We start from the raw sequence: 13,782 nt of genomic DNA, 5'->3' as shown, positions 1-13,782 counted from the left end.
AAGTGCCCCTTGAGTCCTTTGGTAGTGAGCACGGAATCCCCATCTGGGCATATCAATAACAGTATGAGTGTCTCACGAAGGAAACAAAAAAGGTGATGGGTGGAAAGCTTGAATCCATCCCAGTCATTGATAATAGTTTATTAGAATTACAGTTCATTGCTTTTGCCCAAAAACATTCTTGTGCAAATCAGTCTTGTTCCTGCTCTAACAGGGATCGTCCGTTGGTTAATTAGTAAAAAGAAATAAGTGCCAGGGCTCTCGTCAGGTGGCAGCTTGCACTAGCCCGTTACTTCTGTTAGAACCTCCTAAAACATAAACAACTACTAACCATGAAAGTAGTGAGATGATGTGGCGTAATGGCCAGAGCTGTCGACTTCAGAGCTGGTGAACCAGGTTTGAGCGTCGGCTCAACATCCTGTGATTCTGGGCAAATCACTTAGGGCTAGATGTAGGTAAATGGCATTTACCGATTTGTAAATACCGAATTTTACCGATTCGGTATTTACAAATCGGTAAATGCCCTGTAGGTAAATATTCGGTAACAACTACCGAATCGTTAAGATTCGGTAATTACCGAATCGGTATTTACCGATTCGGTAATTGCCATTGATTCCTATGGGCCTTGAGGCCCATAGGAATCAACGGCAATTACCGAATCGGTAAATACCGATTCAGTAAACTTACTGAATAGTCAAGGGTGTCAGGGTGTCACTTTGACTCCCTGTTAAACCCCTGATTCAGGCTTGTGTGCCATGTGACACACATACATGCCCTTAGGGCATGTATGTGTGCCACATGGCACAGGTGTACATGCACAGATTTGCATGTACACAGGTATTCGTTATTTACCACCAACTCATAGTTGGTGGTAAATAACGAATCCTTAAGGCCCTGTGGCACTGTTTTCAGTGCCACTTACATCTCAAATTACCGATTCGGTAAATTTACCGATTCGGTAATTTACAGAATCGGTAAATTTACCGATTCGGTAAATTTACTGAATCAGTCATTTTTAAGCCCCCTACATCTAAAACTCCAAATACAGGCCCGTAATGTCCGAAATCGGCCGTTACCGACCGGTATTTGGCCACCTACATCTGGCCCCTAATCTCCCCGTATATGAATGTGTCCTTAACTGGTGCCTATTAAAAGCGCCTGTGTTGATGATTAAGTGCGATGCTCAGTACCGGAAATCACCAGTTCAAATTAAGCACTGGGATAGCCTAGTCCAAACACCTATGTTGCACTCTCTAACAAAAGCTACCACAGATCAGTTCCAGCATTGTTGCACCTCATCAGTGAGATGCAGTTTGAGCGCTAGGGAAGAGCGAGCATGGGTTCCATATCTGAACATATCCATCACACATAGGGCATCTCTTCCATCCCATAGGACCGTTTAGATTTTTCCTAACACTCCATCATGAGACTACTGATTAGGACACCTTAATGGCAACAGCTGGAGAATACAGGACGAATATATTGTAGGAGATGTCATGTGTTGTGTTTAGAACTTCATGTGTGTTGTACTTGTACCCCGTTTAAATGTTATCCAAACATTGCCAAACACCGGCTAACCTACTACATCTTGACACATTGTCAATATAATTTTGCACCATATTATAACACTTTATAGACGAATATGAAAGTACAGAAGGGGAAATGATTCCTCTATGAAAATTAAGAAATCTTCAGTATTAAAAGTCCAGTGTGAAATGTTACAGCTTGCATCTTGTCTCCTTTAGCTCTCTACGGCTGTTTGTTTGATGACCACAAGGAGGCAGCCTTTGCAAACTATCGTCTCTGGGAGTCTTTGGGTTTTGTAATAGCCTACGCATACAGCACGTTCCTCTGCGTCTCTGTGAAGCTGTACATTGTGCTGGCGGTGCTGGTGGTGGCCATGGTGACGTACGGAGTTGTTGAACATAGAGAAGCAAAGAAGAATCCACCAACAGATCGTCGAGACATGACAAATGAGGAAAAGACATATCCATATGACTTGCAAACCGCCATGTAGACATGTCATCTTGACCTTGGATTCCAGGGTTTTTAAAAATGTGATTTATTGTAATACTGGGCACTGGAATTATGCAGTAGTTGAAGACCAAATTCTGTGGTAGGAATGACTAAACTATCGAGGAAAAAAATGCCTGTTATGTGGCAACATTTTCAGATTGTGCATATTTTGCAATTAAAGTCAAATTTTGAGTTTTTATCTAGACATTTTAATGCACTTTTGCACAGAATGGACCTTGACGTTATCCACAATGCATACAGTCGTTCAGAAAGAAATCTACATGCATTAAAAAATGTTATCCGTCCCCAATTAATGGTTTTGCCTTGCCATTGTACTAACCATGACCTTTTTCACCTGGCATAGAAACGTCTATTTAAACCATATATTATATCACATGTTATTATGCAAAAGTATTTCACTTGAAACACCTTCAGGATTCAAGATGTCGGACCGTATAAATATACCCAAAAAGCATGGACTGCATGAATCACGAAATCAAAGATTTTTATGGCACAGAAGTATTAGTCCACTCAATCGTATCTGAAATGTATTGAGGTATGTATGCTTTTTGATTTATGGAATAGGCATACGTTCTTGTGCAGTTCATCACTTGAAGATATTAACTTCAACTGAGTAAAATATTCACCCATTAATTTTTGACTACAACAATAATCACGTGAAAGATTGCCAATTAACTTCAGTGAAGAGTTGGGAGCTACTGTGCACTCCAGGCACAATTGCTTTAGTAATATGTTATGCATTTGATCTAGAAAAAAAATTGTATCAACACATGCACACTATACTGCAGTTGGTAGATTTTAAGTACAGCAGACTCATATTCACATGGAAAAAGCTACATCTGCCTTAATACAACGGGAGAGGATGTGGCCTTACGGCTAGAGTAGTCAACCTCAGTGCTGCGGAGCCGGGTGTGAGACTTGGCAGGGGCGCCTAACATCCTGTGATTCTGGGCAAATCAATTAGGGCACCATTACGATGGCGGCCGGATAAGGTCCACCCGCCACCATAACTGTATGTGGGACCTTCCGCCAGGGGTGCAGGAGTCCCACACTTACAATTAGGATGCCATTGCCACCGTGGCTTACCCCATTCCCAGCATTGTGGCGGGCAGTGCTCACAGCACCGCCAGCCATAAAGCTGGGAATGCACGTTGTGCATTTGCATGCACAAGGTGACAGGCACCTCGCGGTGCCTGCCACGTTGTAAAGACCGCATGCCTTTCCATGGCGGAGTCTCCGCCATGGAAAGGCCAATTGCCTCCTGCATCATAATATGGATGGCGGTGTCTTGCAGACACCGCCACCATGTTATGCATATTTTCTGCCCGGTCGACAAGTCGACCGTTGGAAAAGCAGCAGACGGTCTTTCACCGTACCGGCGAGGGTGATCCACCCGCCATCCTAATGGGGCCCTGAATCACCCTGTGCCTAACAAAAAATGAATATGTCCCTCTGTAATGCAACTATTGCTCATTTAAAGCTCTCTCATACCTTCGGGTCAAGTTCACACTATATAAAACTTTGGAAAAAATGCATATTTACAGTCTTCTGATGCATAATGTCAGTGCTACAAATTTACAGTGTTGTAGCTGTAATTACTTGTTTTCTCCAAAGACTCACATTTCATAAGTTAAAAATATTAGCGTTCATAAAATAAAGGTATAATGATGGTATGGTAACTATCAATACTGCAAATTTTATTGTGGTTTTATGTGATGATATTGTGTAGGAAAACATTGTTCTACAAAGATATTGTAGCCAAAATATTGACTTCCACACTACTGTTGGGGTGAGTTTAAACTACCTATGTAAGTATAGATGTAATACTCTTAATTCCACATCTACATACATTTAAGATAAATATCACCAACGTACATGTATGTGCCATTAAGAAAAATAAAACGTGTACGTCTCTAAACATACTTACCTACACGGTATTGTGGTAGTGAATATATGATATGTTTGTAGCACAATATTAAAAATACCGTCTTGTGAGAGAATACCATCATTGAAACAGTCTTCATACTCATGAAAGCAATTCATTGACCTTGTTGCAAACCCTGGGGCTAATTTAGGGACTGGTGGAGCAAAAGCTCCATCAATAATTGGTGAAGCTCTTGTCCCAACAGACCTGTAGTCTCTCTGCTTCATTTTGAGTCGGTGAACCTATAGTTGAACAGAGGGGGACAACCTTCTGACTTTGCCTGTGGTCAGTCATCGCTGATGGCCTAGCCACCTCATGGCTGCTACCTTTAATATAGTGGGAGGTCGTCCTTATAAAGGACAGTCCTCAAAATTCTAATTTTCCATTCAACAGTGGCCCACACGTGCAGGTGAGAGCTCTATGCACATCAGGACTTTTGGATTGGGAGTTGCTTCTGAGAAAATAAAGAATGCGTTGTGGGCTTCAACACAAGGTAGTTCGCTTAACATTGAGTTTTGCAGAAAGAGCAGCTATCGCATCAGCACAGGCAGATGCAAAGAAATCCCCAGATAACAACCAATCAAGCAATCAATGGTCTCTTATAGAGCGCATAGCTAACTCAGGAGAGGTGTCCCGGCGCTAGCAGACTAGAGGGACTGAGTATCTTTTGACACTATATAACCTGCTGAATATCTAAATATAAACAAAACAAGCTGCCGGACAGTAACATTTCTAAGAAACAAATGCACACCTAGTACAATGAATTGCTAGGCTCACAAACCATTTGTGTTTGGTCACTTGTTTTTTTATATGAAAAGATTATAAGCAATTATTTTGGCATCGAAGGATACACCACCACATTTACAGAGGTTCACAAATGCATTGAAAAACCATATACAATACATTCCATCAAATCATACACATATAACAAATGTGATAACAATAAATATAGACAACTGTGCAATGCCTCAAAAAATAATTACGTCGTTGAGGCACCAATCCTGAATAAACAAGGAACAAGTGGACTGGCAAGATGACAAACTAGCCTACTTGAGCTATAAATCCATTCCTACTAACATTCTTGTGTTGAGATTTAAGTCGGTGCTGTAAAAACCGGGATGGTAACAAGAAGGTTTGTTTACTTCCCACAGGCGCATCAAAATATAAACTGACTTTAAACGCACTGGCACCCCAAACACTTTTTTGTGTTTTATACATCGAGGTATGTGGCGATATTTAATTATTGTGTACATGGTGGCCCATTGGGCTTCACACAAAACTGAATATAACTGGGATTATGTAATCTTATTTACAGGGAGTATCCTGGCATCCCAAGTATAAGGTACCCGCACGTTCTTTTGCGATGTTTGAGTTTTAGTGAGTTGGTAGTCAGCCTGTCATTGATACCATTTTTTTAACTTAATTCACAGCGACAACGACCTCCCCAATCCATGTCCTGAGGAGAACCCTTAACTCATTGAACGGGTTCGAAACGCGTCCGCGTTCTGCTCCACCCAGATACTGAACTAGCAAGGCGTAATAGGAATAGAATTCACGCAATTCTACACTGCTGTATAGTCTTTGTGTCTTCCTTTTTTACGCACCATACGACAAATTGAAATGTGTATCTAGTGGTGGTGGAAACAAGTAGGCTAGTTTGTCATCTTGCCAGTCCACTTGTTCCTTGTTTATTCAGGATTGGTGCCTCAACGACGTAATTATTTTTTGAGGCATTGCACAGTTGTCTATATTTATTGTTATCACATTTGTTATATGTGTATGATTTGATGGAATGTATTGTATATGGTTTTTCAATGCATTTGTGAACCTCTGTAAATGTGGTGGTGTATCCTTCGATGCCAAAATAATTGCTTATAATCTTTTCATATAAAAAAACAAGTGACCAAACACAAATGGTTTGTGAGCCTAGCAATTCATTGTACTAGGTGTGCATTTGTTTCTTAGAAATGTTACTGCCCGGCAGCTTGTTTTGTTTATTTCATAAGAGTGGTCCAGGCCGGTCAGAGACAGGACCCAGCCTTTTCCCTTTTTCCGAATATCTAAATATGGCAGTGAATACTGCAAAATTCGTACCAACTGAACCATTTTGGAGTGCACCAGTCAGGGCTGACTACATTCCATAATTCAGGCGAAAGACTTCCAACATCATGTTCAGATATTTTAAATAACCATGAGTCAAGCTGAAGGCCAATGATTTCTGCCCAAAAACTGTATAAGAGCAGCAATTGGGTCCAACACCTTTAATAGCTACCGGCGTCGCACTGGGACAAAAAATAGGCCCGGCCAGGGCATATGAAAGCAGCCCCATTAGAGACCAGATAGCTAGAAAAGTGGGAAAAGTGGAGAGCAACATTATAAAAGGACCCATCTGGCCTCAAAATTGGCCCACAATTGCGATAAGAAACGGCCAAAACCATGTGCACTGAACTCTGGAGCTGAACGTTGATTTCTAAAAGGGTATACACACGTATGATTTGATTTTAATAAATCATTTGCTCTGTGTCCCAGATAGTTTAGGTTTAATTGGAACATTTCTATTATGGAGTGTCAGTATATGGGAAAATATAGTGTAAAACTTGGACGGCGTAGTTTTGCTTGAGGCACATACTAAGGTGAGATTGTGTCTGCCACATATCTACCCTCATACTTTAAATATGGGCACTGATCTTGCTTCATGCAAACGGATCTTTATTTTGGAACAAAAGTCATTTGATGACCTCAACAGAAGTTGAAGCAGTTCTCCATTAAACTGGCTCCCCCTCAGAGGGTGAAGAAGTTAGACGTAGCCCCTTCTGTAATATAATGCTTTACGAAGTAATTAGCATAATCCCCTTCTGGATTCTAATTCATGGTGTAGTAATCAGATGAAGGGCATTCTTTCATATAATACAAGGCGAAGTAGTCAGTATAATGTCCTGTAACAGAAGACAGAAAGAAGTCATCATAGTAATCCCCTTGGGTAATAACATTCAAGGTGACATAATCAGTGACAACTCTTGTGTCATACTTGTTCTGTGCGTGCAATGAAAGATGGAGCTCCCTTTCAATCTACTTTTCCACCAAGCACCCTGCATGTTCCATCGCATCCTAGATTTCTTGCCACACAACATAGTACCATTTGTGTTGGCTTGTGCATAGTGAAAAGGTGATCACCAAGTTTGTGTAACTTAGAATAATGGTACTGCAGGGATGCTTGAGTCCCTAACTCAGAGCCCAGCTGGAGGCGATGCTTCCTCATTCTCCCAGAAGTGGTACAATGTGTGCAGCAGCAGTTCAAGAATCAACGTGGGGGAAATACCCATCATATCCAGAGGCCCGTTTGGTAATTCTTCTTCTCAAGCTTGAGAACTTCTGTTCAATATCTACCTCAATAGAGTCTTTCCACCTGAGAGCCACCCAGACACTTTCCAACCAGATTTGCACATAGAAAATGTGACTACAAATAATAAACACATTGTAATGTATAACAAAGCAATGTACACAGTGTTTTCTTATTTCATCTACATCACAGTTTACTTTTTATATGTGCATGTCCAATCTTTCTTATATGCCGCATTATAACTAACAATATAAACGTTTAACAACATATGTTATGATTTTTATGTGATCATGTCATCGTGTATCACTCCTTGTATGAAACTTGTTAATCCATTAATGTATCTATATGAAATAATCGACACAATTAAACACCGGACCTATTGGCTTTGTCCCTGCTTGCTTATGTTACAGCTGACTAGTGAAACCAATTCCCTAAAGTGCATGTATAGGTGCACGGTGATGGATTTTGGAGAACTTCTGTGACACCAAACGAAAGACTATTGCAATTGTAACAACATTTTTTAAAAAAACATTGTGCCTGGTTTTGTATCCTGATTCATATATTGCAACACTTTTTTGAAACATGTTAGAAGATTTTGTTGTTAAGCAAAAAAGAATACAAAGTTCCCCGGGGACAACAAAGGAGGTATGTGTGTGTGAATCTGGATTAAAGCAAGAGCAGGGAACGGGGTGTTCCCTTGTTGGAACTAGGAGACCTCACACACCCAGAAGCTTAGGTGTCATGCTTCATCATTGGTCTCCTGCTCCTCGTCAGACTGGCGCTGCAATGTCCGACGGGCGCAGTAGGCGCTCTTTGTTGGAGATCTTTTGTTCCAGCCAATGGTTTGAGTGCGTGTGAGGGGTCTGGTGAAGGTGTAGTCGTGAAGGAGTGGTGAGGTTTAAAAAAGGTGAGTCAATACACTGGGGACTTTATTCACGTGGCTGACTCCCTTAGTTAAAATGGTGGGAGGGGAGAAAGGAACCATGAGGTGCACAGTAAACTAACTCAACCCTCTAAAAAGGTCGACATGTTTCTTGCCTTGCTGGCAATTCTTCAGGACCTCGGGTGCTAGGTACTACACAGTGAGAAAGATAAAAAAGATAAATACAACCTCACTGGGTCAATCAGGAAGCAGGCCAAATGGTCCTGCTTTTTAAAGGGGAGACCCTAAAAGTAACCCTAGAGGGCCCCGCAGTCTGTTCCCGTGGGGCTGTTCGTAAAGGTAAGATACCTCAGTTCAGAACAGCCAGGGCGTAGAACCTACCCTCCACGGAAAGCGCCCCACGGGAACAGACTGCAGGCCCTTTAGGGTTACTTTTAGGGTCTCCCCTTTAAAAAGCAGGACCATTTGGCCTGCTTCCTGATTGACCCAGTGAGGTTGTATTTATCTTTTTTATCTTTCTCACTGTGTAGTACCTAGCACCCGAGGTCCTGAAGAATTGCCAGCAAGGCAAGAAACATGTCGACCTTTTTAGAGGGTTGAGTTAGTTTACTGTGCACCTCATGGTTCCTTTCTCCCCTCCCACCATTTTAACTAAGGGAGTCAGCCACGTGAATAAAGTCCCCAGTGTATTGACTCACCTTTTTTAAACCTCACCACTCCCTCACGACTACACCTTCACCAGACCCCTCACACGCACTCAAACCATTGGCTGGAACAAAAGATCTCCAACAAAGAGCGCCTACGGCGCCCGTCGGACATTGCAGCGCCAGTCTGACGAGGAGCAGGAGACCAATGATGAAGCATGACACCTAAGCTTCTGGGTGTGTGAGGTCTCCTAGTTCCAACAAGGGAACACCCCGTTCCCTGCTCTTGCTTTAATCCAGATTCACACACACATACCTCCTTTGTTGTCCCCGGGGAACTTTGTATTCTTTTTTGCTTAATGATTGACTGGACAAGTACACTGGACCCCATTAAACATTGTCCACATTTTGGTTCCTCATTTTTGTACTGAGAAGATTTTGTTGAGCATAAAAAATACACTCCAATAGGTGAACACTGAAAAAGCATTCTTAAAATATCCCTTCCCCCTAAAAGGGGTAGGTTTGGTTTGTCCTACAAAAGGTATTTTAAAAAAGAGGGCACAATCTTGCAGCCCTGTGCATTTTGAAAACAACTTCAAATGTGAGCACCTCCTGCTAAAGCCAGGTACAGCTACATTAGAACATCTAAACTTGACAGAACAGTCATAAATGTCAGGATGCAAATTCTGTGATGCTTTATTCAGCCAGTTGCTTCTTCTACAATTACGCCTACGCTTATAGTAATGCATTATAAATTGCCCTTTGATGCCATATTTGCCCTTCAAATAACAGGTTCCTGTTATGTCCCTTACCAATAGTGCTTCTCCCTTTCTTCCCTTCTAGAATTATAGTTATCCCCCTTCCCATGGAGCTTATCTTTGTCAGACTGCCCTCATTCTCCCATGACCGAGTCACTGAACCTACACTCTTCTCTCTGAATCGATTCTCTCCCCGCAAGACCCCTCTATGAGCTTCACATATCAGCCCTACCAAGACTCTATCATTGCTCTATCTCTGCCTCTGATGTCTATCTCCCACAGCATCCTTTTTACGTACCCCTACGTCTGTACTCCTCTTACCTCTTCCCCAGGCTTACGTTGAAACTCGTAGGTCTACTAGTTTCACCAACCTACCCTCATCTTTATTTCTCTTCCTTTCTCTCTCACTTCTCTTTCTACATCTTTCCTTCCAGCACACCTGTTCCCTCAATGTCCTCCTCACCTTCCCCTCTTAGGGTTTCATTCTGGGTGCCCCCAATGTATCCCCGTAGCTCTGCACCCCCATAGTTACTGATATCAGGTCATGGTGCCCCTGCGTATGCAGCGTTACTGGACATTACACGTGGAGCCCTGAGGCCACAGGGAAATGGAGAATTAATTGCGGAATAAGGAATCCTGTTTCTGATTCTGCTGGTAATTTCTCATTGTGAACCACATGGTTTTACCCAAATGTATTAAGTGCTTTCAGTAGCCAGAGTCACCTGGTGAAACTAAGACTTATAATTCCAATGTGGAGGGGGGCTCCAGTTGCAGTCCCCATCACAAACTTGTAATGGGGACCTAAGCCTTTAAAATCTAGCTTACCATCATCTCTTAAACTGTGTGACTTTCATTCTCTTACCTCAGTCTATCAATTCTTCTTTCTCTTCTTTCTTCTGACTTAATGACTGAAACATTTCTGTAGCACTCACAACCCTATGTTTTTGGTGCTTCTCTTAAAACTAGGGGTGGCCAATATATTCCGCTCCACCAGTGGACTTTTTGCCACTCGCGGAGTTCTGGCCAAATTCTGCTAAGTTTTGTCTTGTGTGTGGCTCGAAAATAGCACGTTGGAGAGGGCGAGGGAGGTTTGGTGATCTTATCGTGATTTTCAGTAGCTAGTAGGGCACTGGCAAGATTTCACCAAAGAGGACGGTCGTGACCGCTCCCAATCATTCGCAGTCAGAAATCTGCTCTTGAGTAGAAAATCTACTGGAGTGGCAGCAAATTCAACTAAGAAGTTGTGCACTCTGGTGCAACGCATGGTGCCGTTCACGCAGATTTTTCAGTGCAGGACGCGCTCCTGGCAGTAAATCACAGAGCGACATACCTATTTTGCCCGTTTGCAGAATTACCTGGAGTTTAACAGAGTTTTTATAACTCAACGGAATGCCGTGGAGTGAAACTCTGCGAGATCCAGCCCGGCGTACTTAAAACACTGCTCAGTCAAATAGTCTTCAGCTATTTCCTCCAGTCTAAGCAGGGCACAGGTCGTAAAAAAAGAAGTGGGGGGGACGCTGTCACCGGAAGTGATGTCACGACAGGAAGTGACATCACGAAAGGTGCCGAGCTCCTCGTCGAAAGAGAGGCCAAAGAGTGAAGTGCAGCTGTTTGGCAGGGGGGGCGGCGTCCCCCCGGTAAAATAAGTGGGGGGACGCCGTCCACCCGCGTTTTACCCCGACTCAAGCCCTGAGTCTAAGAGAACCTAACCTCTTTGGAGATGGAATTCTTCAGCCTGGGAGCCTTTAATGAAAAAGAACGGGCTGCGTGTGTGCTGAGTTTACAGACAGGAATTGTCACCTGATTTCTACTGCGCAGGTAGACTTGATGGCCCTGGCTTTAGACAACGAATGTGCCTGGTCATGAATGGAATATGTTCTGAAACTGTGAGCCGGTGTAGAGCCTCGAGGGCTGCTGATATGTGATTTTTTTTCATTTTTACACACAAAGACAGTTCTGACTTAAGCATTCTGTGCATGCCAGTAAGATATTGGATAGATCCGGTTATAGGGCATTGAAGTAGTCTAGCCGGATAATCAAAGCTGCCCAAACTACCAGGGCCTATGTTTTTTGGGCACAAAAGTCGGAGGATGTGTTTGAGCCATTTATTTTGAGGCGTATTGTATATGAGGTCTTAGCATAGAACAGAACGCCCAGAATTATATCAGGAGTTTGGAATGGAACACAGATAGAAAGAGCTGGAGCCTGTAAATCGGGCTCCTCATAACAACTTGGAGGTCACTAATGTCTGACATGCCAGGGAACAGAGGCTGTGCAAGACAGGTAACTGGAAACATGTAAAAACGGGACCGCTAAACACCAAGGGATAGGCCTTCTATGTTGCAATGCACTTCCATGCCTTAAGAGGCAAATAGCTAATGTTGGGTTGCTCCTTAGCCTGTTTCGCTGGCAACGACTTGTAGCTGGATTCAACCACTCATACGGAAGGGGGCCCCTGAGGCTGGTAACAGGCAGAGAGGACAGGGGGAAGAATCAAGTAGAAATCGACAAACAGACACTCTGCCTGAGAAACTTTTAACCACATGGCTGCTGCGGGGATTTTTGCGCTGTGCTGCAAATTGCCATTTTGCTGGCACCATGACGAGCTCAGCTCGTCATCAGCACACGACACCCGTGGGTGATGACGAGCTGAGCTCGTCATCAGCATCGAAAGGGTTAAGGAGTGCTGAAAGTCACAGATATACTAAACCAGTCCTAAAATACTGACCTTCCCAATTAATAATGCAAAATACATTGCATGATGCAAATATCACATTTATTTATGTTGTTTTATCAAAATTGTAGAAGGACATAATATGAATAAATATCAGAAACAGCTAGGCGCATCTTGAATCGCACACACACAGTCTTTCAACCAAACAAACAAAGCACATACCCACACATACTCATACATCCTAACAACATCATGATTAATTAGATACCAGTGTACATTCTTGGACAATATCATCAGTCATCCTGAAATTAGGGAGAAGACACATAACATTTTGTGATACAAGGCAAGTAAGTTATATAACAGTAGACATCAGGAGCTTACTTCCTCAGTCAGTGATGCAGTTTATAATCCAGTTTCTTCTCAGGGGATGAGGTAGAAATAACAAAGACCACATATAACTCCAGTGCTGACGCGGGATTAGGTGTCTAACCCGACTGCGGGTCACACCTTCTTCAGGGCTAGCTGGTCAAGTGCGAAACACAAGATAAGATGCGCCTGGAGTCAGATAACAGGAAAAGCCAGTATCATGAAGAGCAACAAGGCAATGGAAAGTAGGCTCGATACTGGGGCCCCAGTAGGTAAATAGACAGCTGGGTATTCACATTTGAAAATAGCCAGGGTTCAAGAAATGGAATGGAACGCATTTGGTCGGCTTTGCCTCGGGTGACATAGTCGTCGGACAGGTTTTTTACAGCCACATGTTTGTACATATCAGGCCAAGTGGTTTGCCTGGATTTGAAAATATATTCTGTGCCCAACGAGGTCCCCTATGTCATAAAAGAATCCATGGCTCTCCTTCGGACCTCGTTGCATTCCATTTCTTGAACCCTGGCTATTTTCAAATGTGAATACCCAGCAGTGAGGATGAGAGCAGAGTTAAAAAAAAGTCATGAATAATTTTCCTGACAAGGTAGTACAATATTTGGAGTCCAAGGAGCTATTGATTTTACTTATAAATGACCAGTTTGGGAATAGTAAAAAATAAACGTTTATGTTTAATGTCCATTGGGGTCGTAATGGTACAAATGTACGCTGAATGAGGATCCCCATTTACTATTGTGAATAAGGAAGTATGGAACACTAAATTTGTTAGGAAATGAGGGGACAAATTATTAGAACCAGATATACATTATGAAGGCTTTTTGGCAAAAAATAGATATGATATGAGACAGACTGTTGGTGTTCAGGTTTAAGAATAAAGATTCTTTTGGGACATTATACATTGCTAAAAACAGTGTTAGGATGGTGGAATCTAGGGTGATTTAGATTTTATTTTGAATGCCAAAAACCTTTAGCCTGTCGCGATTGTGGAAGAAAAGGAAACTACTGGAATGAAAACGTTGAGAAGATCTCCCAGGGCGTTCAGTGGGAAAATTGGAAAGCTAAAAGATTTTGAGTACTTCATCATTTTGAGAACTGATGCCTGTCCCAAGGTGCATAAAGTAAGGAACATTCCTATTCTACT

General features: G+C 42.5%; 1 protein-coding gene across 6 annotated transcripts in view; it reads left to right on the top strand.

Annotated features, from left to right (window-relative positions):
- The window catches only part of LOC147708006 (N-acetylglucosamine transporter UNC93A-like), a 265,815-nt gene extending 258,135 nt beyond the window's left edge, over positions 1 to 7,680 (top strand). The window contains exons 8-9 of one of the 6 annotated variants that reach the window (XR_015296633.1): positions 1,743 to 2,841; positions 5,943 to 7,680. Coding sequence is in view for 1 of the 6 variants with exons in the window: in XM_086926816.1 (XP_086782942.1) it covers positions 1,743 to 2,014 (272 nt within the window). In the remaining 5 variants the exon portion in view is untranslated. Of the gene's footprint in view, positions 1 to 1,742 lie in introns of all 6 variants that reach the window. The other 5 variants (XR_015296632.1, XR_015296631.1, XR_015296630.1 and 2 more) reach the window with 5 other exon arrangements.
- Positions 7,681 to 13,782: the final 6,102 nt, after the last annotated feature.

Source organism: Lissotriton vulgaris, chromosome 6, assembly GCF_964263255.1.
Source record: "Lissotriton vulgaris chromosome 6, aLisVul1.2, whole genome shotgun sequence".
In the NCBI taxonomy this organism is placed as follows: domain Eukaryota; kingdom Metazoa; phylum Chordata; class Amphibia; order Caudata; family Salamandridae; genus Lissotriton; species Lissotriton vulgaris.
The sequence above is the reverse complement of the archived record's forward strand: the minus strand, read 5'-3'. Positions and strand labels throughout refer to the sequence as shown.